We start from the raw sequence: 27,950 nt of genomic DNA, 5'->3' as shown, positions 1-27,950 counted from the left end.
CCCACCCACCCCTACAGGCACGATGGAATACGACCGTTTCGGTGCGACATTTGCGGCAGTGCCTTCACGCAGAAGGGCACGCTGAAGACGCACATGCGCACGCACACGGACGAAAGGCCGTTCGAGTGTGCGGCGTGCGGCGAACGCTTCCGGTCTGCAGCAGCGCGCCGAACGCACCAGCTGCGACATCGTTGCCCCGGGCAACAGGCCGACGAACGATCACAAGAGCAGTGACGAGCAAGGGAGGAGGAGAAGAAATAAACCAATGCAGTAAATCAAAGTTCGGATGAGAGCTGCACATGAACGGAACTTTTCCACGGCGTGTTTTTTGCATGTGTACGTCTATTTTCGGTAATCTTGTGTGTGTGTGTGTTTTTTTTTTTATTAAATTTATCTATTACTTATGGATTACTGTAACGCTATTGTGGCCTTCGCTTAGAAGTAATAGTAGTAGTAGTAGTAGTAGTAGTGGTAGTATTTCTTTTCTTTTTCTCATTTGCGCTAACTTATAGTAATCCTTTTCCCGTTGTCCTTAATGCGCGGGAGGGAAAGGAATATTTGTTTCGCTGATCTTCTAGATGTTTGTAAAGCCTCTCCCCCCTTCTTAAAAAGAAAACATTATTTCGGAAGCCAGTTTTATATGTTTTTTTCCTCTCCCTCGCAGTCAGTAGTAGTAATATTAGTAGTAGTATTTATCGCTAGGACATTCGCGCTTTCTATATTGACCTCGTGCTCGTGCTTTACTCGATCTCGATTTCAATGGGGAAGGGGAGGGGGGGGGGGTATACGCTTTTAATCAATTAGCACCAGTAGCGTTGTCCAAGGGTAGTAAACCCTTAAACAAAAAGTAAAGCTTAGCAGAACAAACGAAACTTTACTTTTTTCCAATTGGAAAGCACGTGTGACTGCTGCTGCTGTTCGTTTCAAACGCTTGCGATCGTGTTTGCGATGCTTATTTGCAACATCGTGTTCGGGCTTTCATCTCTATCTCTGCATTACTGCCGAGGAAAATGGGGATGATGGTAAAGGTTGCTTTATCTTGCAGTCTGCTTCACCCAGCTCCCGCTTTGAGCTCTACATAGCCATCTAAATGTTGCACTTGTTTTTGTATTGTTTTTTCTTCTAGTTAATTTATTTCCATTTTGTCAATGTCTCGTTTACCTAAGGCAGTGATATTTGCTCCTATCCAGTACTCTATGTTTTTAACTACTATGGTTTTAGTTGCTTCATAGCAGCGCTGGTAGTAGCGACTGTGTTGCTGTTACTGGTGCGCGGCTACTACAACTTTTAAAGTAAAGTTTAGCGACAAACGCACACATCACACACACACACACACATCATGAATGTAACGCGCGCGCGTGTGCGTGTGTGTGTGTGTGTATGGTTAGGCTCTAATGAATTATGAACAATTTCTCCCTTTTCAGCTTTTAATGATCTCTTCTCTCTCGCGCACTAAAGTTGCTTACACTTAACCCTTATCATCCTTCCAAAACGATCGCTTTTCATGCACACCACACTGCTAAGGAACACACACACACACACACTGTCACACAGTAGACAACATTGCGGGGCGCGAAGGGATGGGTACACACACCGTTGTTCGTCCTGTTTCGCTCAACCGTTTTGGAGGAAGCGGGAAGAGCAGAACGTGTTACTAAATTGCAGTAGGGTTATAGCACCCCCCCCCCCCCCCCCCCCCCCAAATTCTTTTGCCCCTTTATCTGGGCATTTCGTCAGGAATCTCTCTCTCCCTCTACCGTGCAATGACCGCTTCTAACCGTGTTAGCGAAGAGAGTTGGTGCAAGGGTGCGTATTTCATAGCATCCTTGCGTATATATCCTCTTCCGCCAAGAGCACACAGCATTTGCGCGCCAATTTCTACATGCCTATATGCTGCCTATAGGCCAGGTCCATACACGTACACACACACACACACACACACACACACACACACACATTTTCTAACCACTATTATTAACTTCATGCTATCACAGCCCGTTGCTTTCTAATCTTGCGTCATTGAGCGCGCACGTTGCGTCACTTGCTGCGCGCGCACCAGCTTATCGTCTATAAAAGCAGCTTCTATATTAACATGCTTCTTTCTCCCCCCCCCTCTCTCTCTCTCTCTCTCTCTCTCTCTCTCTTTCTCTCTCTTTTTAGCGTGTTTGCTTCTCACGGCAGCAGCACTACTTGGGAGCTGTGTCCTTTAATAATAATACCTCCGCGCTTGTACACCACACACCACACCGGTACAAGGTTTACTACGGTGGTCACGGATAAACACGGGGGAAACAAAACAGGCGCATTTGAAAGTGATAGGAAACAAGGTTCACAAATTATTTGGGGGGAGCGTTGCTGCGTGTGTGTGTGTGTGTGTAGAGTCGCGCAAAGGTAATAATAATAAGTAATAATGCTACTCGAACGCGCGTTCCCCGTGCGCGTGTATGCTAGTAGCAGGAAGAGAACAAAGGATTCTCGCTGGCAAACGCTGGCGAGAAGCAGCAGCGAGGCCTCTTTTTTGTTGTTTTTTTACGAATTAAAGTAGCTAAGTTCAAAACTTACTTATCCTCCTCTCTAAATGGGTGCTCAAACTTCGGTTAAATTATGCTTTCTCTCTCTATCTCTCTCTCTCTTACTCTCTGTGTTATACGACACTAAAATAGCGCGCAAATAGTGTTAATTTCTTCTTCGTTCGCTCAAGGAATCGCGCGCAGGTACGATCAAAATCGCTTCCATTCTTCGTGACGAGATGGTTGGCTGGGGTTGGCTGGTGAACATTATACTATGGAGCTGTTTGTTGGTGAACATTTCGTGTTACCACTCGTTCGTTCACTGATACACGGGAGATGTGGAGCTCTGTTGAACATGATAAGAAAGGCAACTAAAAGTGCAACTAGAGCACCACCCCACACTACCTTTCCTGCTCCTGCTAGAGAGTTAATATTCAGGTGGGTCTCTGTCTGTCTGTCTGTCTGCCTGTGTGTGTAAAGTTGTGTCTCTCTGTATTGAGATCTATTATAATCTATTGTTTCCTGGTTCGATTGCTATTAAACTGAGATCATTTTCACGGCATTGGTTATGGCAATAGTTGGCACGACGGTGGTGGTGGTGGTGGTAGTAAGTATCATCTATTTCGCACCCCTCAATCACCTCCTTCGCTTTTGCTTCTCTTTGCGGGCGTTCGCGTTGAACTAGAGAGCGGGCTGAGGCATTGTGGGAGGGAGGTTAAGGATTTTTGTTCTTTGTTTTGCTGTCTTGACTGTTGTGTAACATAAAGTATAACTGTTGCGATGGCTGAGGTGGGGGTGTTTGCAGGTGTAGGGAACATTTAAGAAACAATTCTTCTGTACCGGACGGGTCGGTCATCATGCTAGAGGTCGCACAGCCCGATCACCGATCTGGTCGTTCCGTCGACGTAGCGCACATGGGCGTTGCACATCGCGGTTTGGAAGCTTTTTTCCCTCCACTGTGCGGCACTTGAGCCTCCCCCCATCCTTCCGAGGATCTTCACCGGGATCTGCACATGTGGCCTTTTTTGAACATCCCCTCTTTCCCGTTCCTTCGTCCACTCGACTGTTCGATCCGACCGTTGGTGGTGCGGTTCAACCGACGGGACACACACACACACACATACAGAAAATTCAACCTCCGGGCTATTGGAATACGCATAGTAATCGAACATAAATAGGCTTGGTTCCTTATGCTTTTGCTGGCGGATTGTTACGAACGTTACGATGACCCCTTGCTGCTGCTGCTGCTGCTGCTATTCAAACGAAAAAGATTTTTGCTCGTTGCCTTCTTCACTCTATTCACGATTTGCCTTCATCGCGCTTCTTCTCTTCCTCTTTTATCCTCGTCGCGCGCTCTGCATCATTTCCTCACGGCCCCGTGCAATTCCAGCGATTGCACCCGTCACGCCGGAATATACCAACGACGCGGGCGTTTTGACCGGGTATTTCCACCATAACCCATTGTGTACACAGAGAGGGGTGAAGAGGGGGTCTCCAAAGAAGGCGCAGTGTCTGGTGTCCAGGTCCCACACTCACCCTTCCTCACCATTGTTTCGCGCTACTGTGCGCCCGAACTCACCGGGCGCCTTTCACGGGCCGCTTGCTCTCACTGCATCGGGTGAAAGTTGTGCGAATGGTTCATGTAGCTGGGCGTGTTCATGGTGGAAGCCATATCCTGGTAGCTGAACTGCAATGGCGAAAGAAACGGTGCAAATTAAGATCGAGCTTTCCCCCATACAAACCATGCCCCCCTCACTTACTTCGGAAAAGTGTGGTTCCTCCTGGATCGCACCGAGCGGCCCGTTCGAGTCGGACGGTGTCAGCTCCACGCTCTCGCCAGTGAACTCCCGGTCGAAGTAGCGCGTGTCCGTGTCGCTCGTGACCTGCGGCTTGAACGGGGGCGTGATGCGCTTCTGCACCAGATCCGTCCAGTTGATGCTGGCAAAGAACGGGTGCGCCATGATTTCCTTCGCATCGTCCGGGCCGCCCCCGAGCCGCTGCTTCGGATTTTTCACCAGCAGCCCGCTCAGCAGGCTGCGCGCGTTCGGGCTGATGTTGCGCGGGAACTTCACCTCCTCCATCAGGATCAGCGTGAACAGGATGTCGTGGTCGCGGTTGTAGAACGGCAGCCGGCCGCAAATCATCTCGTACATGACGACGCCCGTGCCCCACCAGTCGACCGCGTGGCCGTAATCGTTGTCCTCCAGCACCTCCGGCGCCAGGTACTCGGGCGTACCGCAGAACGTTTTCGTCGTCCGGCCGTACGTGATGTCCTCCTTGCACAGGCCAAAGTCGGCGATCTTGATGTGGCCGTCCTTGTCGAGCAGCAGGTTTTCCAGCTTCAAGTCCCGATAGATGATGCCGTGCGAGTGTAGGTAGCTGGAAGGAGAAATTGTAAACAATCGTATCAGAATTGTTAGCGGGCGCAACAATGTACGGGTGGGGGGGCCCATCTCTTTGCAGGAAGGATGGAAGAAAGCATACGAGACAACGGAAACTCGTGTCTAAAAAACCGGGGCCTTTTGGAATGCGCCAATTGACGTCAATAGTGGGGTTTGCATCGCTCTCTCTCTCTCTCTTTGGCACGGGAAGGACGCCACCAGTCCCCTCACGCTTCTTTGTCCCATCGTCACAGACCACACACACACATTGTCGTCAGACGTCGCCACACAAACAAAACTATTGCGCGGCACAAAACCCATGCGTCGGCGTCTTCTTTTCATGAATGAATCTCGTGTGTACTCTCTTCTGGCGCGCACATTACATGCACACAGAATTGTACACATACACACACACACACACACACGCACACCGCCCACTGACGTAGTTTCAGCGGAAACGACGGTCCATGGTAAGGCATGGACAGTGCCGCACGCGCGGGAACAATAAAGCGACACGTCGGGACGCGTTAAACCAACATGCCGCAACCTCATCACCCCTCAGCCTCAGGTTGTTTTGCGAGCGACGATCGCATCGGGTCGGTCGGAGGTTCGGATCGTGCGGACGGAAATAGTTGAGCCATTGAATCATCCTTCTCCTCCTCCTCCTCCTCCTCTTGCGCTCGGGTGTGTCTCTGCGAGCGCGGATTAACGAACGCGCTCGTATGCACAAGAATGGTGACCACCACTCCCACCACCAGAGAGGAGGACTAGCCGGCGGTGGTTCACTTTCGCAGTTAATTCATCGGTTTGTGGCATTAACCTTGATAATGTCAATTGTGTAACAAATGTTTGTTCAGTTCGGGACAAATCAAACACAATCGTTAAGGGCCGGTTTTTGGCACCGGATTAAAACAAAAATCATCAACCATTTACAGCGTTTTCCAGGAGTTCTCATAGCTGTGGAACACTTTGTTGGTTCCTTCCTACTGGAAATGTACTTAATGTAATGGGAATTGGACTCCATAGCACCCTTGTTTGACAAATCCAATAGGAATTTACAACGAGTCTGCCAAATAGCATGCCATGGAGATTCAATTATCATCATATGAAGTTCACTTCCCATAAGAAAGAAAGTGTCCCACAACAATTTGGGAACCCCTGAAACCCCATTTTCTAAACTCAATTCAATTTCATAAACAGTACGAACGAATCTAAAAGAAAAACAATAAAATTATTATGACGCACGAACCGCCGTCAACATTGCAGCCCGTGCAGCAAAACAATACAAACGCATGACTCAGGAGGGCCCGGGCATCACCCAAGACGATAGTAGTTTGGAGTGGTGGTGGTGGTGGCTGTGTGGCCCCGTTTTGGCTGACTCATTTGTTTTGATGCAAAACATCCAACTCCCATAACCCTTCAACTCTCTCATTCTCCTGTTTTCTCCCTCTCTCTCTCTCTTTCTCCAAACAAACAGGGGAAAAGGAGAGACCTTACAGCAAAACCAAACTGCGTGCAAGAGTGCATGCGACTAACCAAAAGCTAGTTGTCTCTCCCCATTCGACAGATGGTCATCATATTGCAAAGCGAACTGTTTACTTTGCCCTTGAAACTTTGCGCTCTCAACGATAGCAGCAGACGATAAATTTCCGCCAACCATACGCAGGCAACCACAAAACGCAAATACGATCTTGCAACTGCCTCGGCAACATTGTCGATGATGATGAGTATGCGCACCAACCAAAGGGGGGAAAGGATGGATCCTACACACTACGTGCAGCCGCTTCTTAAACGGCTTACGCAGCAGCCCGAACTTTAAACCAACTTTGACACAACACCAGCGGCGTGTGTACGCAATTAAAACCCGAACGTCCTCCCCCCCCCCCCCCCCTCCCGTCACCATTCGCTTAAAACTGCTCTCGAGATCACGTTGTTCTGCTACGCGGGCGTAGACACAACAATCAAATTGTGCTGTGGTCATACATTGTAGTGCTGTTGTGCTCCCGCGCCCGGCGGTTTGCGGCGCCTAGAGCAATATTAACTCCATCGCTCCTCTGTTTTTGTTTCTGTTTCGTACGGCGCACGGGCGGTGTTGTTGCCAATGTTCGTCAAACTTATCCCGGGTTTCCCCGTCTTCCCTGTTTTTTTATCGCGGGAAAATCCCCCTCCCACCAAACGCGATAGTGGTTTGGTGGTTTCGGTGTGCAAGGGGATACGGGGACAAGCAAGAGCAGCCCTTTTTGTTGTTGTTTAGCGCTTGGGCACCCGCAACGATTGTGCAAGCACGTTTGCAATAAGCAGGAGAGAAAAAAAACACACACGTGCACCGTTAGAAAGGTACAAACACAAACAACAAGCCACCCCACGCTCCACAATCCCCCTGCTGTGCGTTGGGGGGTGCTGCTGATAAAACAGAATGAAGAAAAAAACGTGCCACCGATACAACAACACCGGCGCGCCGGACGACTTGGTGACGGGAAGTTGGGCAATGGGCTGTTTTTGTTGTGTTCCCCATCATTCGCCTTATCCGCGAATGAAAGATTGCAAAAATATGCAGTCGCGACACCTATCGTATCCGTCATCGATGTTGATCAAGTTTGTTCGTTCGTTTGTTCGCGTTCTGCAACTCACCACCACATAGTAGTGGGGGAAGGGGCTTTATCAGCGCATTTTTTCTACCAGCTTTGAGTTTGTTGTTCTTGAAATTCCTTCCAGTGCGGGGCATTGCATAACGGCATGCCGGCAGTATCGGAAAACAGCAATAACAACAACGACAGCAAGGCGTCATCTAACACAGCGCAATCACACTGCACTGTGGACATTGTTGTTTGCGACATTATGCTTGTCCGTGGACTGTTGGATAATATTTACTATACTATTCCATAATCAGCGTTTTCCAGGTGCTATCATAGCTGTGGGACACTTTATTGACTCTTTCTTAGGTGTAATGAACGTAATGTAATGAACGTAATGTAAACTCTATAGCACCCTTGTTGGACAAATCTAATAAGAGTCCAATTCCCATCATATCAAGTTCATTTCCCAATAAGAAAGACTCAAAGAAGTGTCCCACAGCTATGAGAACCCCTGGAAAACACTGTAAATCAGAAACTGTAACATGCTCCTCTTAGAGAGTCATTTTCTGCCTGTACATTAAAAGCGCGTCCTTGCACCTTTCGAGGCTTACCCGAGCGCTGAAATAATTTCCGCCGCGTAGAAGCGCGTCCGATCCTCGGGGAATATGCGTTCGCGGCTCAGGTGGAAGAACAGCTCGCCCCCGTTGACGTACTGCATCACGAAGCACAGGCGATCGACCGTTTGGAACGAGTACTTTAGCGACTGCGAAGAATGGAGAAGAGACAGGCGAACAAAAACCATTCCGCGTTAGTGGCTTTTCGTGCAAGGAAGATGTGCGTGTGTGTGTGTGTGTATGCGCAAAACTTACTATCAAAAATGGATGATTGGTCGTCTTGAGCACGCGGCTCTCGGCCATCGTGTGGGCCACCTCGTCCTTCTGTATGATGACGTCCTTTTTCAGTATCTTGATCGCGTACAGCTTCGAGGAGGTTTTCTCCCGGCACAGAATCACCTTGCCGAAGGTGCCTTTGCCGAGCACTTTCAGGAATTCAAAGTTTTCGAGCGTCTAAAATGGGGAAAAAATACGATTCCATTAAAGCATGTCCGGCGGTGGCCTGCTGAAAGTTTCCTCAACCTACCACCTTCCGCTTGCCGCTCACTTTGTCCGTCGCGGTACCGTACACCGGCTTCTCGTTCACCAGCTCGTCCTCCGCGATCGAGCCCATCTCGCAGTCGTCGTCGGCCGCCTGGTTCGGCAGCGTCGCCTGGTACACCTCCTCCTCGTTCAGCTTGTTCGCGACGCTGCGGATCGCCTCCACCCAGTCCTTCCGGTCGTTCTCGTCCTCCACGTGGAACATGCGCTCGATCACGGTCGTCCACTGCAGCCCGCGGATGATGAACGTGAACGGCCGGGGCCGATCGATCGACATGATCTGGCAGTCGCGCACGGTGAACTTGTTCGACGGTTCGGTCGGCACCTGCGGATCCGGCCGTATCTTGTAGCCCTCGAGCGTGCCGTCACTCTTCAGGATGAAGTAGCGCGAGCGCCACGTCTTGATGTGTTCGCCCCGCTTGTACAGCCAGCCCTCCTTCACGATGGTGGAGCAGCCGCCGCTTCCGCTGGACGACGAGCCGGCGACCATCGCACTGTCCGCCGACGATATCGACATCGTGGACGACATGGTCATTGGCGAGGCCAGCGACATGCTGGAGATGAGCGACGAGGTGGACGACTTTATGGATGCGGCGGCGGGCGTGGAGATGGCAATAGCGGGCGCATTCTGTACCGTTTTGGAAGTCATGCTGGTGGCGGGGCAGCGGGATGAGCGTCAACACACCCTTTGTCCTTTTTTGTGTTTTTCTTTCGTAAATTAAGCCGATGTCAGCCGATCCTGGCCGTTACTTTTGCGGGAAATCGTTGAGATGTAATTTTGATTTCCGCTTGCCTTTCCAATCGGATTTTCTTACACCAATCAGATTTTTTTGCCGGTGTCTTCGCACGGTGTTATCTGCAAAAAGAGGATGGAAAGAAAGACAATGAGACACTTGTTAGCACTACACATTCGCGACTCTTTCACGTGCTCCGGGCGTGAGCTCACTCTTCACAATAACGACGGTAACGATCCCAATCAAGAGCACGCTCCAATTGTGTGTGCGTTTCACTATCTCCGTTCGGATGCAAATTCCGTGCGTGTGAGATGGATTCAAATTTCAGCAAAAAACAACAAACGCGCCCCATCAACACACTGTCCAAATGGTCATGCTTATAAAGAAGCGCACACACACACACCGACGGGGTTCGTCGGTACATTGTTGTCGTATCTTTCAATGCCTTTTCTTATCAAAAACAAGTGCGGCCGTTGATAGACGACTGCAACAGAAGGCGACTCTCGCTCCCGCGTCAAACACACACACACTGCCGCACGTCCTATTTCATAACTGGCGCCAAAACCGACCGCCCAACCCCCCCCCCCCCCCCCCCCCATGCTGGTGGTTACCGTTGCACTCAGACACTTGCTCCACATGCCCGGCCACATGGGCATTGGGGTGTGGGACAGTGTTTGACAGAAACAAAGCACAATGTCGTCGGTACATCAGGGGGTGTTGTGGGACTGTGTCCGCTAAACCTTTTCTACAGCTTGCAGGACATGTAAATACTGTGTAAAGGAATTATATTGCATCAGCTGGGCCGCAGTGATGGTAGAAGAATGTGACCAATTTTTCTTCACTTTTTTAAGTCCATCGTTTCTTGTCTCTCAAGTACGCAAGTGCTTTTCAGTCACAAGTTTAAACTACACAATGTTCTAACTTATACACACACACACACAGACGCACCCCCCCCCCCCCCCTGGTCGCGAGTAAGACGCTTAATTCTGTACAAATGACTCATTCGCTCTATTTCAGACTCCATTTTTGCCCAAAACCTGAAACGGTTTGGCAGTTAGAAACCCCAAGCGGGTCGAAATAAAACCACTGCGCAATAGCACAGAGCGGCGTCATTCAGCCCCTTTCCCGCCGCCCTTTCCAACCCTTTGCATCCCCCCCCCCCATTCCCTACATTGCGCACTGGACTGACTGGTGGTTCGTATACATTGTTGCTTCATCATCCCCCAATGAAGCACCCCTCCCCCCACCAAAGATCATGTAGAGGCGTAGAGCATACGTGTGTGTGTGTGCGTTAGGGGTGATCATGATGCTAGGCAGTGGGAGAAGAAAGGGAAGAGGAGGTGTATATGGGGAGGGGTGGCAGTTCAAAAACACCTGTTTTTTAACTATCATTCTCTCTCCGCCGCCGCCTCTGCGCTACAATGTTGCTGCTTGCTGATCGGCACACAGCGGTGCGATAGAGGTAGAGAGAGAGAGAAAGAGAGAGATAGAGCCAAAATTATGGATTAATTTATTTGCAAGCAAAACTGTGATTTTGCTGATTTTCCAAAAATAAGAGGGGTTTAATAGAAAAAAATAACATTAAAGCAAACAAATAAGTCACTAGAGTATGCTTTAATTGATGATTCTTATATTTGGGGGAAGCGGGGCAAAATGGGCATGTGGGGCAAAATTTTTTGACTACAAAGATACTTTCCAATGCTCAAAATGTATTCATTAGAGTGTTCTATGAACACCATGTAGTTTTCATAGCCCTTACATAACAAATAACTAAGAAAAATGCAAAATAAGGTTTAGCAGCGTATTGATGTAATTTTTGCCACTTCGAAAATAAGCTTAAACCAGTGTCACAGGGATGCGTTGAAGTTGTACATGATATATTTTTAAAGATATGATTTTTCTATGTCTGAAGAAAGCAAGGCGATTGAATGCGTATTTTTAATAATATAACAAAAAATACAAAACTGCTTCACTTGGGGCAAAATGGGCAGTTACGCTTGGGGCAAAATGGCCAGATGCTTTTGACATACGGCGCTTGGTGAGGCTATGGTGTTGTATTTGTCGCCTCAAAATGATAACAGACACAGCTTCATAAGATTCGATTTTGTAGATTTAAACGTTTAAAAACTGTTTTAATCTTGACAACATATTTTTGGAAGAATTTTAAGCGCTTTTCTGCCCAGCAAATCAAAAGATAGAACGAAAAATACATTTCACGAAACGTGCGCAAAAGCATAGACCATTACCTAAGCGCAGTTGTTGTGGGCCCAAATTGCCCCAGTGTTTTGACGTTTCACAGTTTGTTTACATATGCCCATTTTGCCCCAGGGCTATGCCCATTTTACCCCGCTTGTCAAAATAGCTTCTCGTTAAACATCAACTTTTATTTTACATTATTTTCATGTTTTTAAGTTGTTTTTATTCTATGTGGCAATTTTAATCCATAGATAAATGGTTGAGGCATACATTAATGAAAGAAAAGTTGTGTTTTGTGGAATATTCAAAGGAATATTCAGCAAACTGCTTAACATGCCCATTTTGCCCCGCTTTCCCCTACTAAAAACTCTCAAAAGGCTTAGCTTTTCGTCAAATTGAAAAAGAAAGTGAATCTAGGTTCCTGCATTTCAGACAATTATTCCACACTTGCACGGTTTACTGCAACTTAGTCATGATGCACAACACAGCACAACATCGAGAAATGACAGTACATCACCGAGACTGATTATATGACATAGACTTTCTTTCCATTCTAGCAATAAGGGGGTGGTCGAACGCAGTTTAAAACGATATTAAATCGTTGGACGCAAATGAACGCAAACAACAACCCCATATACTCCCTCCCTCCCTGCACACCACGAGTACGCGCGTTGTTGGGACAAAAATAAATCTAAAAACAATAAAATTCAAATTAAACCTCGTAAACACAGACCGAGACCCACCAACGGGGTTAGAGAGAGAGAGAGAGAGAGAGAGACCCGGTGAGCAGCGGAGGAATTCTCGGAATCAACCCGAAAAACACAAACACGCCCCCCGTGCCGCGGTGGTGGTTGCTCGTTCCCGCGGTTTTGCGATTTTATCCACTGCTTTTCCGGGAACCATAACATTCCAGACGGCGGCACAGCAGACACACGAGAAGGAACCGAGCAACAACAAAAAAAGCAACACCCTTTTCTGTCCCACGATGATGGTGGTGGTGGGTGATGGTCCCACCGAAAAAGTAGGTCATCGTTTCCTACGCACAAAACCCCTTCCGTCCTCCAGCCACACCTCCCACCACCGTCACGCTGTGTGCTGTGACCCGCGTCTTGTTGTTATGATGCAAGCAGCAATAATAATAATGAAAGCAAAGAAAACAAAAATACAACAGCCGCTTGATTGATTTTTACAGCAGCAGCTGCTGCTTTTCTGGGTGCGAGCAGTTGGGTCTTGCAACAAATAAGGTCAGCAGCAGCAGCAGCACAAGAAATTTTGTATTCAACGCAAACATTTTTATCTTGTTTTTCAAGAACCAATAACATCCGGGTTTGCCATACCCAGAGGCCCCAGGTCAAAAATCCAATAAAGTGATACGTAATGTGTTTACAATCAACTGCGCATTTTCCTTCGAAATGGACAGTGCGACCAGTTCCTGGGAAAGTGTAAACCCCTTCCAAGGGAATCTCATGTGTGATAAGGTCTCACATCCGGCTTCCGGTTGGGACGATCCGGCAATGGGACGACAGAGACAGACACTCCATGCGGCACCGGGGACGGAGAAGCGTGAAATGTAAACAAACCTTGTAACAGCACACACGCAAACAACTACCAAGCACTCTGGTGGTGTGCAGCATGGCGCATGATTGAATTAAGGCGCCACCACCATCCAACACACCATTCCCAAGTCACATGGGGCCACTACACTACACAGCCCAAACACCACAGTAGGACCGGGGTGCGTGTGTGGGGTGGGAAAATTGAGTACCGCTGGAAACTGGGTCACCACCATCGCCGCCCCAGATCACACTCACTTTTTGGCTGTGGCACTTTGTGTGTGTGTGTGTGTGTGTGTGTGTGTGTGTGTGTGTGTGTGTGTGTGTGTGTGTGTGTGTGTGTGTGTGTGTGTGTGTGTGTGTGTATGACTGTCCCATATTTTGGGTCACCACCGCACACACGCACCTTATTTTTCCACCGACGATTCGTGTTCTGTTGTGACCCCCCCCCCCCCCCCCCCAGACCGGCGGATGTTCTCCCGTTTTGGTATGGGTGGGGGGCACAGCAGCCACATATCAACAATGATAGTGTGATTTTGAGGGCAAATGAATGGAAAGCACAAGTCAGATTCGTGTCTGGCAGGCGCCTTTGGGGGGGCTTATCAGTAACTGCATTATGTAACCCTTGTGGCGCACAGTAGGAGTCGTTTTGCTATGCCTTTAAACATGCTTTCGGTGCAATTTGTCTCCTAATAACGCAATGTAACATAGCAGACGTAACTTCTTCATCCGGCAGCCTTTGGGGAATATTTACTCAAACATACGTTTCTCGCTTGCACTTTTCGGTCCAGCTGCACAAACGCAACAAACGCACGTTAGAAATCAATACGGTGACCACTCCAACTGGTCGGCCAAGCCCGAACGCAGCCATAGAGAGAGAGGGAGAGAGAGAGGGATCCAGCATGCAACATGCAACTACACTGCATGACTGCACCAGGCATGCAGTGCGCTTTACCCTTTGTCGAGAGAGAGAGAGAGAGAGAGAGAGAGAGAGAGAGAGAGAGATAAAAAGATAGAGAAAGAGAAAGAGAACGAGATAAAGAGAGAGGGATAAAGGGAGTGAAAGAGAGAGAGAAAGAGAGTCAGAGAAAGATAGAGATAGAGAGAAGGAGAGAGATAAAAAAGAAAGGTAGAAAGTGAGTGATAAAGAGGGAGCAATAAAGCGAGAGAGAGAGAGAGAGAGAGAGAAAATACAAACAGTCACACACACACACACACACACACACGGCAAAAGATCGTATCCGATTCTCACTCGCCATATATCTCGTTTGCTGCAATCGGGGTGCAGCTATCCTGCTCCCCCCGGTACCAACGAACCGGAAACAAACCCGTGTGTGTGTGTGTGTGTGTGTGTGTGTGTGTGTTTGTGTGTGTAGTGTACGTTCATTCATTGCACGGGACAGAAGCAGCCGCCGTGCACGTAAAATTTGCGTAACGAATTGACTTGGAGCACACGATTCGAGCTGCTGTCTGCTTCCCTCGCCCGACACACACACACACACGCGGGGGCAAAGATGGGAGGAGGAAGTGCATGGATCCGGCCGGCACTGCAAGGCACTCGCCGAGACAAAAAAAAAACCGTTCCGTTGCATCAATCACAAAAGCGTTGAGAAGCGAAGCGGAGGGAAAGAAAAATGGGGAAAAAACAAACACAGCGAAAGACAAGACAAAATTGGCACATAAAAAAAGTCTATTCTGAACATTGTGCACCAGAGACCAGTGGAGAAAAAAGAGCAAAAAGAACAAAAAGAGAAAACGTATAGAGGGGGAGGGGGCGGCAGGGTGTGGGAAAACCGCACTCTCGCGGGGCGCTGGTTGTTTCGTTAGGGTTGTGGGAAGCCACACCCAAAAGTGTCTGGGGCTGCGGGTGGGTTCGTCGCTAAAACCCCGACCTAACCGAACGCGGTTGGCGTCGCGTGAGGCGCATCGGCAGCAAAGACCTTCCCCAACATTCCCGAGAAACACGCACACACACACACACACATTCGCATGGACAACGAATGGTGGGTGTCCGCACCCTTCACCCCGTTCTTCTTTCTTCCACGATTAAACTCTCACTGCCACACGTCCAACTTCATCCCAGTAGCATGAGAGCGGCGAGTAGGAGTGCACACGCATGCATGCCTACCGGGAGCCACGCGTCTCTGCCTTTAGGATGTGCCCGTTGCAAGAATTTGCCACATAGATTTCTTCCATCAACGAAACAAAATCTACCCCAGAGCTTGCGATGCAACTCACCAACCTGCCGGGTTACCCGGGTTACGCTCCGTTTTCCGTCCAACTCGTACAGTGGAGGAGAGGAATTATTGATCCCGTCGAGAACCCATTGCACAATCGCAGAGTTCACAACGAAAAGCTGCTACTGTAGGCAGTCGACAGCGGGTGTTGTGGGGGATAATGTGCAATTCTAGCCTCGTTCCTTCAAGATGCAGCTTCTTCAGCCATGCGCAGCAGCATGCCGCAGCCAGCCAGCACGATGAAGCTGGGTACGTGATAGTCACAAGCGGACGCGCAGCAAGGCAAAGGATTTGAATATTTTAAGACGTAGCAAGGTTTCAGAGACGGGGGGTAGCTTCGTCCAAATGCACAACTAACCTCAATTATGAATGGGATCGTCAGAGGGATGTAAAAGGTTCATCAAAAAGGGAAATGGTTTCCCGCTTCACGGCAAGGCAGAATTCAGTTACAACCAAGAACAACGAATAGGTCAAGAACCACCGGGCGGGAAAAAATATCATGCCAAAGACTAATCATGACCTTCTTTCTTGCAGTCCCAAAAAAACTTGTTTATTTCGGAGCAAGAAGATTTGTATATTTTGAAGAAGAGATGCGTTAAGTTGGCAAAAATCCTGAGTCGACTCCAGTCCGACTAGGATAATTTCGGAACCGACTCTGGAAGGTAGCTCCGCATAGTATTATCTGGAGTCTTTAGAAATCGCTCGGAATCGCCCGGAATCGCCCGGAGTCGTCCGGAGTCGTCCGAAGTCGATCGGAGTCGGAATCGTCCAGAGTCGCTATGGAGTCGTCCGGAGTCGTCCGAAGTCGTCCGGAGTCGTCCGAAGTCGTCCGGAGTCGTCTGGAGTTGTCCGGAGTCGTCCGAAGTCGATCGGAGTCGGAATCGCCTGGAGTCATCCAGAGTCGTCCAGAGTCATCCAGTGTCGTCCGGAGTCGTCCAGAGTCGTCCGGAGTCGTCCGGAGACTGTTGGTTCGGATTTATCGGACCAACAATAGCCGAAGAAGTCGTATTGGAGTCGTCGGTACGCTCCAAAGAGCACATCACTATTTTGGAGTAAAACAGTAAGCTTTTTTGGAACGACTTTGCTGCTCCAGATTAAAGATAGAAGCCAAACAGAAGAAGCTCCCGTTTTGATACATTTGTCAAACATGAAGCCGCAATGTGGTAGCAGGTGGTAGCTACTCAAGTTATTATTTGCTGTTATTCTGACTGAAGAATACATCTTCAAATTCGCGCCTCTCGGGCACTACATGTATGTGGCAATCCTTCAGCCTCATTGCAATCCCTCTCAAGGGCGTCCTTGGATGTGGAACGAGGAGTAGAGGGTTTTAAAAATATCCTGCTACAATTAATTGGAAGCTGCCATTGCTTACTCCACACTACCACACTTACACACACACACACAGCTTGTTAGGGTGCCACACAATTGTAACCAATTAACGGCCAATTGATCAATTGATTAGTGATGTTACTGGAGCGGTAAAGGAAAGAAGAAAAAGAAAGGGAAAGCTTCTTCACGGGATGCTTCATTGGTGGTTTGAAGCAATCGCAGCAGTAGTAGTCGATCCACCCGGGATTTTCCGTGTGAATTGTGCAGAGGTGAAGGAGCAAAGAAGTGACAATAACGTCTGATTGCTTATAATAGAAAAAAACGGGCTAATTACTGAGTGCTAATTGAAACCAAAGGCGTAAAGTGTACGCGTCCTTCGCTTCGTTGCTTATTGCGACTGATCGTTTACGGAGAACTACTTTTTACTTTTCGTTTAACAAATCTTTATATCCCAAACATTATATCCTTCGTTGGGATATTCTGTATTGGCTGACTTACACGGTACACCAACACAAACAGGTAAAACCATCCGTTACTGATAGCAATGAAATCCGCATTGATAACAGAAACCCACGCCCCTTCACGACCCCTCCACTGTACTGTACCGTAACTACGGCGGCACAATCGCTGTGCGAATTAAGTTGATGCGCCATAAACCTGGCATTGGCGTCATTGACACACACACACACACACACACACACAAACGCAAGGGCAGAGAGAGGGAGGGGGCGGGACACCACACGGTGGCGGTTATTCCATGGGCTAAAGTGCGCAGCAATCGGTAAACACAGCCACCAGCAGTCAGCCAGCCAGCCAGAGCACGTGTGTGTCCGTCTCTCTCTCTCTCTCTCTCTCTCTCTCTCTCTCTCTCTCTCTCTCTGTCTCTCGTTGCGCTAAAGGCGTAAGAGCACACGCGAGGGCAGTGCGCGCGAAACAGTGCGCGCAAGGGAAGGCAAAGGAAGAAGGTGTCACGTTTTTATTGCACTGTCAACAAGTCCCGTTCGCGGCGTTACACGCTGCATGCATGCATGCATGCTCCCGCTACATCCTCTCCCCTTCTAGCCGCGCTCGAAATGTCACAATCATCGCTGTCAGTTGAAATTTTGTAAACAACTCCGCAAACAAGCATCAAGAAGGCGCTGGTTTTTTGGTCAACAGTTTAACCGTCGCAATGCAAGTGATGATCCTTCAAGAGGAGAGTCTTGCTGGTCATCATCACAGTCATTGAGAACCAAAACGTAGATTAATTTGAATTTCATTGAAGACATTTTCAGTTAACAATACGTTGCTCATCGCCTAACAACCACTATCAAAAAGGGAACAAAACAAACAACACGCAGTAAACACGAAACCGGATGCGGAAGATCACTTCCGTTCGGCGAGCGTGCTCTTATCAGCGCTGTGTAAGAAGTTCAGCCGAAAATGCAACCCCCAACGATACGCAAAGAAGTAAGAGTAACCCCCCACCCTCACACCCCCTCCTCCTTAGCGAAGAAGTTAGCACGCCATCGGATGAGCGTTGTTTACTACGACTGCAATACTGCTGTTTGTCGTACTCAAATAATACTCGGGACCGGGCCGCATGTGGCCACGCGCCAACAGCTTTCCACCATGCCGCCAACCCCTCCTCTCTCCCTTCGTAGTGGGGACTAACGGATGCATTCTAGTCGGCACCGTCTCTCGATCCTACGTGCATGTGGTGTGGGGAGCCCTAAAAACTTCACCCCCCCCCACCCCCCTCCCCCTCTCTACAACTTTGCCATCTGCGTCATGGAGTTCACATTCGATCCGCAACCGCGTTCGCACCTTATCACACTTACGCTAAGCGCCCCCCACCCCTCCCACTTCCCTTTGCCGCCACACCAATCAGTCGCTGACGGCACAAACATCTCGCGAATCAAAACACGGTACCCCCGGTCTCCATCCCACTCATCTCCCCCCTGAACCCCACAGCTACAGCATTGGGACAGGTGGTGGTGGCGCCAGGTCACAGATTAATAGCGTAAGTGCGCGTGCGTGTATGTGTTGCGCGTGTTTATGCGCAACAGGAGAACGCAAAGTGCGCAACGAGGTGTGTGTGTGTGTGGCCCGGTAAACTCGCCCGTGTTGCCATTTGATACACCACTTCGCTTGGTGCAGGGGTGGCGGCACATTACATGAGCGGGTGTGCAGGAGGGAAGGCAGGGGCTGTCTGGCCGGCGTGTCATAAACGGGGGCGATTAAAATGCACCATCAAAATTCGCCCGAATCGATTGCAGTTGAAGAAAACAATGTAAAAAGCAGTTTGTTGTTTTGTGTGTGTGTGTGCTCTCTTTTCTTCATGACCCCTTCCCCTCCCCTGTTGTTGTTGTTGCAATCGCTGAAACAATTGTGGCGCCACGATTGCGGGCAGCACCTGTTCTCGCGTAATCGATTCGAGCTACGTTCTATTTGTATACTTCGGTAGACGAACAGTTAGTTAGGTAGAACAAAGGTACAATGAAGGTTTCTGTTCTGTTCCGCCATCTTTCCTAAACTTCAATCAACGAAGCTGGAGTTCTCAGTAGTGGACATCAATGAATCTTTAAAACTGGCGAAGAGGATATTCATCACTCTATACATTCTATACTTAATTGCTTAATCATTCGCAAAAGCTTGAACAATGGATGAACCACGAGCTTGCTGAGCTGTGCGGCGAACCGAGCATCCTGGCGGTGGCGAAGGCTGGCAGCAGGATACGCTGGCTCGGGCATGTCATGAGGATGCCGGACTCATGCCCCACCAAGCAGGTGTTCGACAGCGATCCCCAGTTCGGCATAAGACGCAGGGAATGCACAGCGAACTCAATGTCTACTAGAGTGTTGGATTTTATGAATCTTTCGATGAGATTCATTCATATGAATCTTCAGTGTTGAGTGATTCGAATCTCGAATCGACTCTTTAAAGATTCATGAACATCCTAGGATGCATGAATCTTCAAATATTCATGAATCTATAACATTCTATAACATTCTATTAAAATCTAACCATCTCCAGGGATTCATGAATCTATCAAAATATTGAATTTACGCGATCCCGCTTAATAACATGCCTGTTGTGAGTTCAAGCCTCTATCAAACTATCAGGCTGCGTTGTACTTGCCAAGAAGTCTCGAAAGCCTAAAGAGGCTGGTATGATCACGTAGGTTGTTACTCCAAAAAGAAGAATAATGAAAAGCCCGAACTCTATGAATCTTGGAGATTTATGAATCTCTTGATATCCATAAAACCCCAGAGATTCGTTAATCTTTAAGGATATATTAATCTTTCGAAATTCATAAGTCTTTCCAGATTTAGGAATCTTTGGAGATACACAAATCTTTGGAGATTCATGAATCTTTGCAATCGAGATTCAGAATCATAGAATCTTTTCGAAGATTCTGAATCTGAATCAGATTTACCCAACACTAGTGTCTACATGGATGGGAGGCTGCAGCCAGGGACCGAGCTACCTGGAGAATGATTATTGTCCGAGCCATATCATGTCCGAGCTCTATCATGAGCAGGTCAACAAGACACAGAGAGAGAGAGTTGAACAAACGAGGAATTTACAAAGATTTGTAAAATTCAAATGCCAACACCATAAACATTATGATATTGGATAACTTTCACGAGGAAAAACCAAAAACGCATACTTGGAAAGACTGGTTTGCTGCAACATTTAGCGTGTTCTCCTCTCTCTTACATGGCCACTTAGCAAGGCTTCAACCAAAAACCAGCTCCACCAGAGGATCATCCAGCGGGAGTGCAGCAACATACTTCCATACATTTGCACACCGCGGTAACACTTTCCACACCCGGCAACAACAACAACAACAGGTAGCGAGGGAAAAGCTGTGTGTACAAAATAGTCATGCGGTTACAATTTGTTTTTAAGAATTATTACGAAATTCTTGTTGCTGTTTGGTCAAGTGTAGGCGAGGAAGCGCGTGCGTGAGCGCGCGTGCTCTTGCCCGAATGCCCTCGCGTCCACCCTCGCCAATTTCGTCCCCCCCAGTCCTCCCCCTCACAACGAAGGTTCATTCAACCGGTGCAAAATAAATAGTGCTGGGGATGCGATAAATAAACTCCGTCCGTACTATACACACAGGCACACACACACAGACGGCCAAGAAGCACAGGGGTTTTGTCGTCGGTTCGGCGTGTTGGTGGTGTTGGTTCTCGAGGCGCGATCTCGGGCACTATTTTTAGGCCACTCTTACCGCCGGCCGCCAGCCCCTATAACCCTGTGTGCATTTGGGGAGACATGTAACGGCCATCCCGCATTGTGTTTCTCACCCTTCCCTGTTGCTTAACATCTACTGCCGGATGCTGTGTCTGCTGGCTGCTCCTCTTCACTGCTTCTTCAAGATTCTTCCAGCGGATGCTCGGCGAGGCAACATCTTCATCGGCGCAAAAGCTCGACTGCATATGAAAACACGTTGAACCATTTCATTTCGCGTATCGAGCTATTCCCCCTTCCAGGGGGACCCCTCTTCTCGTCAACATCCAGGCAGACTGTGAGCTGTGCTGGGTGTTGCAGTGGTCACACAACACCGCACCGGAAGGCGTTGAGGAAGAAGAGGACCCTCGTCCTGCCCGCCACAGACAGACGCTGTGTGTGTGTGTGTGCAACTGCTGGTGCTGCTGCTGTCGAGGCAGAACCAAAATTAGAACCGTGTCCTATTGCGGCGCAACGCCAAACATTCGCAGACGATGTATTCATAGACGACGAGATGCCGGCGACATGGTGGCCGTGTCATGCTCCCCTTTTTTTTTTTTTTGGTCGTGTTCGACTCACCTCCCCCCCCCTCCCCCCCTGACTGCGACGGACATTCCAACTGATTTTTGTCACCTCCTTTCGCAATGGCAGCGGCGGCGGCGGTTGGGGTTTGTTGTTTTCGCGATCGCGATACACCCGTCGAGAAGGTTTTGTACTTAGTATGCCGGCCCCGCGTGTTAACCCCAGCCACCACACCCCACGGGGTGGAAAAGGGAAGGAAAGGAGGTTAGAAGGGAGGGGTTTTGTTTTTCACTTTGTACCCGAGGAGTCTGGCCTCTGGCGTGCACAGTTTGTTTTCGGTGGCATCAGTTACCTTCCAATCGAACACACACGCAAATGCAAGCAAAACACGCCTCGATCGAGCACTTTTTGTCTGAGAATGGTTGCGGCACACTTTCTCGAGACTTTGCAGCTTAATTAGAAGGCACGCAGAAATGGTTTAACATCGTATAAGCGGGCAAATGTATTAAAAGGACAGCTGACATGATATTTGGAATATTCCTCCGTGGAGGTACGATTGTTTGTGAAATTTTGGGACTGATTTCAGTAAGCGTTAGATTTGAGTTTGAGAATTGAACACTTCCACAAAATCAAGAGTTCCTAACATATGAGTTCCAAGCGGATTTTTTGCCAACAATTGAAAGGGTTTCATTAATCGTAATTATTTGCATGGCAGAAATCCTTTCCACCTTCGATTTAAAGTTCCCTTCCCTCACTTAGTGATCGTTGTTGAAAGTTGAAATATTAGTTTAAAAAAAGCATTGAAAATATCTAGTACAATTAAACATATATTCCATCACTTCAAATTAAACATTAAAGTATTCTCTCTTGGGCACCTTTGTGCTGTATTTATAATCCAATCGGAAAATTAATTTACTAAACCACCTCCTAAACGGAACGGAACGTTTATGGTGTGCACGCAATCCCCCCCCCCCCCCCCGCCATTCCCGTACCCAGCTGCTGCGCCGGGACACACAACAAAATCTTGGGGATTATTTTAGATAGCGGCGTGCGAGCCTGAGGTTGTTGTTGTTGCTGCTTCTACCCATCTTTGCCTTCCTGCACAAATTAAATTCTAGGAAAAGCAAACGGTTTCTGTGTAAATCTAGCAGCGCTTGGGCGGTGAGAGTAGGCAACCATCTGCTCCCTCCCAATACCCGGCATCTTCCCTGATGGTTCGGGTGTTCGAGATTACTAAAGCCAAAACGCACCTTTCAAAAAAGGATTTATGAACGATTTCGTCCATCACCGCACTGTAATTGTAATAGTTGCTGCTGTCTGCCTTCAAAGCCCTCATCACCACGCTGTCACCCTGCCCACCAACAACACCGACACCCAAACACACACACGCACGCACCAAACGGGGGGAATGAATCGTGCAAATGTGTATCACGCCTTACGATCATGATCGTGAACCATCCACAACATTGCCCTGTTTGTGTGTGTGTATATGGGGGGGACATTTAGTGGTAATGTCTTGCTTAGAAGCGCATTTGTTTACGCAGAGTGTTAAAATAGTAGCGACGAAAAAACGAAAATCCGAACGAGGCCACGACGCCGCCGCGCAGAAACGGTTGACAACCGCCGCGGTGACCCCCAATGGCAGACGACGGTGGCGCGACGACTGCTGGCACGCAGGTCTGATCTTTGGTACGCGGGAGAGGGGTGAGAGCGGGGGGAAGGGGATTCCTCCGCCCGGAAAGTCCCAGACAGTGACTGTGTGAGCGTGCAAAACACGCACCAAAAGGGCTGTGCAGTGTGCTTTCTTTAAGACCGGTTTTGGGTGTTTTCCTCCCATTCGACTGAACAGCAGCTTTCGAGTGTAAATTGTGTTTTTACTTGCGTGCAGCTAGTTATTCCACATCACTGTGATATTGTATTTCCATCATAATAATGTTTAATCTCTTCAACATGATTTTCAACACTTCAACGGTCTATAACTATCGTGTTTTCAGCGGGGGTTTGAAGCCGTATCTCATCAAGATGTGTACAACATTTACAAGATTAATATAACATGCATTTTGATGCACTTTTTTGCGTCACCGGACTCAAAACCCCTGTGAAAAAACGATATCAATAGACGGTTGAAAATCATACTGAAGAAGTTAAAAATAAAATGTTTGAAATTAGATAGCAAATTGATGTGGCTTGACATCGTGCACGCAGTAATTAAAAAAAAAACAATTTTTACTTACGAAAGTGACTTGAAAACCCCTGTAAAATACTAAAATGTCCAACAATACTAGGCCGGAGCCGCTCGGACCATTCGAGCTTTGAATAGTGTATTAGAGAGCGGCGGTCGTGTGCAAATGTTGTCCCATTTTTTGTACAAGCTTTTTTTCTGGTTTTTGCTCGTGTGTAGACACCGACAAGCAGATTCCACGGGGCCTCCCTGGTCAGAAGGGAAAAACCCCCAAACTGTAAGGATTTTTAGCATTGACGCGCACATCGGAATGGGGGGGGGGGCAAGACCAAGGCGAAGGCGATGGTGGATGAAGGCGCTGCTGCCCCAAATTCACGGAACATCATGTTCACGCTCTTGACCTCGTTTGCGATACGACGATTTTGACAGCCAGACACAACCATTAACCCACCACCAGCACCACCACCACCATCGAAGCAATCCATATCCCCCCGATCTGTCAACACGCGTGGAGTCGTGAACCTGACAGAAGGAAAAGGAAAAACAAGAGTTGCGTGTCCTTTCACAATCGTTCGCTTGTACGGCGCGCACCGGTGTGTGCGTCAGTGTGTTGGGGCTAAAGGAGGGGCGCGGTGGCGGCGAGGAGGATCCTGCGCAAAAGGATGTCGCGTAATACAAGGGGTGGGGGAAAGCGACGGCAGCCCTTCGTTTTTGACATTTCTCGTACTTTCCGATTGCGTCAGATTGTTTCACACCAAAACGCGCTACGTTCGCGGCGCGAGTTTGTTTGTGTGTGTAAGTGTGTGTGTCTGTGGAGCAGTTTTGCTCATTACGCACCGCACCGCCTGTTGTCTTCAGTCCCTCGGCCTGTTCTCCAAGGATGATTAGAGCAAACACAGTTGAGAGACCAACATCTCATCGAACCGGAGAAAAAAAAACTTAAAATCTGTCCCCGCTTCTCGCACCGCCCCTTCTGCCGTGTCCGACAGCAACCGTCATCCCCCCTCCCCCACCCACAGGGCTGGCAAATAAAACCCCTTTCTCTATTTACCTTTCAGTCGCAGCAATATCGTCGAGTCACTTCCGCACTTTTCGGCTGCAAACACACGGACACACACTACTACTCCCCGCCGTCCGACAGTACACGCACACAAAACGTGTTGTGGTCTGTCTCTCTGTGCAGTGTGGCTAGACCGGGCTTAGCTGGCTGGAACCGCTTGGAGCAGGAAAACACACACACACACACAAACACAGACGAAGCCAACGCAAAACAAAAAAAAAACACCGATATGCCTCTCTGTGCTCCGGATTGTTCCGGTACCCTGTAGAAACGGATCACTGCTGCTCGGTGCTGCTGCTGATGAAGTGATGAAATTTTCACACAAATTTCACTGCTTATCACACACAAACGCACGATCTTTTAATATTTTTTTTTAAATTCCTCTGCAAGTGCCTTGATATTGTGCATCAAACACGCAGGCACAAACACACACACACACACACACGCGCACGTAACACTAAACCTGACAGTGTGGCACCGTCGCCACAGGGAAGGGCGTAATTCTTCTTTCCTTCTGTTTAACTCTTCTGGAATCACACACACACTTACAATCACTTTTCGTTCTGTTTTTCGGTGAAGGAAATTTGTCTTGTTCACTTTTTCAGCTCCCAAAAAACACTGCAAAAGAATGGGGGAAGAAGAGAACAGATTAATACCGCATGGGTACCGCATCATCGTGTGTAACGGGTGACCAGACAACCACTCCCCAAAAATCCGAAGTGGCCGTCAATTGAAGAGAAGATAACAATTCGTAGCTGGAAAATGCACAAACAAAACACTGTTCCACCGACGCGACGGATACTCTAGGAACGAGGAAGGAGGTCAACTATTAGCCAAAATCGGTTTGGCCATCTTGGCCATGCCTCTTTGACAGCAGAAAGCCCTGCAAAATGCATCAAACATCAAACAGGACACATTTCCTGTAAAACTCATGAACCAAATAACAACATTCTTGCGATGATTCATTGTTATAATAACATTGAGAATTAGAATCGAAAACTGCCTGTAACGAACTTTTGACTACTAGTCATATCGTGCTACATTACGGGGACCTCGTTGCTGAGGGGATGGAGAAAAAAAAAATACAGGGTTTCCGAGTCAATTTAGCATGTCGACAACATCTTTCATTGCTTGCGAGAGATGGTGTTCATCAGCTGTCAAATGCTGTAATTGCATCACAATAATTTGTTCCGTTCTTCCACATGATTTTCAACACTCCTCAAAATGAATGGAGCTTGACAGTTCTTGGCCAAGCCAATCAATCCCCATGGCCTGCAACCGACAAACGGGAAAGTTTACTGGCAGGCCCTGGTGCCTTCCATTGGGCTAATCATGTAAAGTTGATCGGGTCGTCGTGGTAGTAAGCGAAGACGTTATTCTTTACAACCTTATCCCGATCGCGGACCACTTGGCTTTGAAAATGTATTAGTTCAAAGTTTTAATCTAAAATACGTTTAAAGCTTATACAAGGTGTGTCTCTTGAACAGTTAATCTTGATTGTTGATTAATCTTGATGTTTAAAGTGGACCGCAAACCACAGGTTGGAGAGCACTGCTTTACACCTTTTTTTGTTGCTTTTTGCACGTTCGCACGTTCGCTCCCACTATCGCCACCAGGTTCACGCATTTATTTCGTCGTTCTTGATTTTTACATTTTCTCCACTTCTTTCCAGACACGACGACCCCGGCGCGGCACCCTGCTCTTCCGCCATACACTCACACACACATACACATAGAGACCTTCTTGCGCTAGACAGAGCGTGTGAATGAGGTCCGCGTCTCGCCTGGTGAACACGCACGCACACTGCCGCACAGACACACCGCGCCAGACACATTCCGCTACAAGCACACACACACAAGCGCACGCAAGAGGGCTACGATCCGGAGCAGGAACCTCTCGCCGTACGTGCGCTGCCTGTCTACCGACTACTGTCCATACCGATCGGCTACCACGCTTCTCACTACGCGTCCGTGGCGCACTGACCGCACACAAACACACCTAAATAGAACTTTTACACTTTTTATAAAGCACTCTAGCCAACGGCTACATGAAATCTAGATAAACATTTTTAATAAAAACAAACTGATAGCAAATAGGTTTAACGAGACTTCCACGGGATAAGGCAATTGGAAGCCACACAATGAAGAATGCTCGATTGTAAGATTAAATTTCATACTAGATTTAAAGAAGCGAAGGAGGCCAATAAGCTCAAAGTCTCTGCATATAAAATGTACAGCGGAAAACGCGTTTTTTGGATGAAGCTGAGGGACAGACGGTTTCACGCACACAGACGCACAGGAATTGCCACACCACCGGGGTCACGGCGAATGTCGGTCTGTACGTCGCTACACAACGTCGGATAAAACTATTTGGATGGCTCTATTTGGTGTGGATTAATCGGGGCAAAAGGAATGAAAAACACAAACGAGGAAAGCCCACCAATGCCTACTCGATTTGGGCTTTTGTTGTTGTTGTTGTTGCTGGCTCGTGCTGGTGGCATTATGTTATGGGTATGTTATAAGTATGTTTGCGTGCGTATCGATTTCTCGTTGCGTACACGTTCCACTTTGCACTTTGCGTATTGGGGGAAGAAGCAAAATTTGGAACACACTGAGGCCCTGTTAATTGCGGGATAGGTTTTTTTTTTGTAGTTTAAACAAAAAAGAAAAACTAACCAAATTTTATCTCGTCTTTTTCAAAAGCACAAAACAATTCCCTTCCTCCGAATCGGCATACATTGACGGTATCGCGCAGAGCACACACACACACACGCACACAGAGCGACCCAACACCAGGTACGAGCACGAAAACCATTTCACCAGAAAAACCATCCCAAACCAACCGTCGGGCTGAATATTACGCTTCAGCCAACTAAACTGCGCACGAAGACACGGGGACCCATCGAAATTCCGAAACGTAGAATTTCACGCCCAAGGACACACACGCGGATCGGGCATATGGGCATGGCATCGGTGTGGAAGAACCAACTACTAACGAAGAAGAAAAAAAGCAGCAGCAGCACCTAAAATTGATGGGACACACCCGGGGATGGCATGGGATTTTATGAATGGCAACGGACGATACATTACCTGGCAGGTCGATGTGCATTGAAAGCGCAATGCTACTTGTCCGCTGCGGATGCTGCGGATGATGGTGCTTTCCTGTCGCGCCTAGCGAAACGGGTCGACAATGCGGGTACAAGGTGCATCGATGTCTGGCGTACTATGCCAACGATTCAGCGTATACGTTCAACTGTACACAGAACGGCAGAACCTGAGTACCAGGGGCGAAAAAGTCT

The 27,950-nt window shown here is 48.3% G+C and overlaps 2 protein-coding genes across 5 annotated transcripts in view; one reads left to right on the top strand and one right to left on the bottom strand.

Moving 5' to 3' along the window:
* The window catches only part of LOC120961026 (zinc finger protein 120-like), a 2,296-nt gene extending 1,737 nt beyond the window's left edge, over positions 1–559 (top strand). The window contains exon 3 of the mRNA XM_040384584.2: positions 18–559. Within this exon, the coding sequence (XP_040240518.2) occupies positions 18–234 (217 nt within the window). The 3' untranslated portion in view covers positions 235–559. The remainder of the gene's footprint in view (positions 1–17) is intronic.
* LOC120961024 (RAC serine/threonine-protein kinase) lies at positions 323–27,950 on the bottom strand. 4 transcript variants are annotated; one of them, XM_040384580.2, is made up of 7 exons: positions 27,742–27,950; positions 24,644–25,270; positions 8,608–9,477; positions 8,337–8,534; positions 8,079–8,230; positions 4,271–4,889; positions 323–4,197 (listed from the first exon to the last, which is right to left on the bottom strand). In XM_040384580.2, the coding sequence occupies exons 3-7, from the start codon at positions 9,268–9,270 to the stop codon at positions 4,117–4,119; spliced, it is 1,713 nt and encodes a 570-aa protein (XP_040240514.2). In that variant the 5' UTR covers positions 9,271–9,477; positions 24,644–25,270; positions 27,742–27,950; the 3' UTR covers positions 323–4,116. The 4 variants fall into 4 exon arrangements, with proteins under 4 accessions (XP_040240514.2, XP_040240515.2, XP_040240516.2 ...); XM_040384581.2 differs by lacking the exon at positions 27,742–27,950 and adding an exon at positions 26,392–26,631; XM_040384582.2 differs by lacking the exon at positions 27,742–27,950 and adding an exon at positions 26,215–26,238.

This window comes from Anopheles coluzzii, chromosome 2 (assembly GCF_943734685.1).
Source record: "Anopheles coluzzii chromosome 2, AcolN3, whole genome shotgun sequence".
NCBI classification, from domain to species: domain Eukaryota; kingdom Metazoa; phylum Arthropoda; class Insecta; order Diptera; family Culicidae; genus Anopheles; species Anopheles coluzzii.
The sequence above is the reverse complement of the archived record's forward strand: the minus strand, read 5'-3'. Positions and strand labels throughout refer to the sequence as shown.

What these genes read in the sequence shown, in the direction of transcription:
- LOC120961024 (XM_040384580.2), bottom strand. Translation starts at nt 9,270, where the DNA reads ATGACTTCCAAAACGGTACAGAATGCGCCCGCTATTGCCATCTCCACG. An exon ending in CCAATCATCCATTTTTGATA is followed by an intron (nt 8,231 to 8,336) that starts GTAAGTTTTGCG and finishes CATTCTTCGCAG; the next exon opens with TCGCTAAAGTACTCGTTCCA. An exon ending in AGGAACCACACTTTTCCGAA is followed by an intron (nt 4,198 to 4,270) that starts GTAAGTGAGGGG and finishes TCGCCATTGCAG; the next exon opens with TTCAGCTACCAGGATATGGC.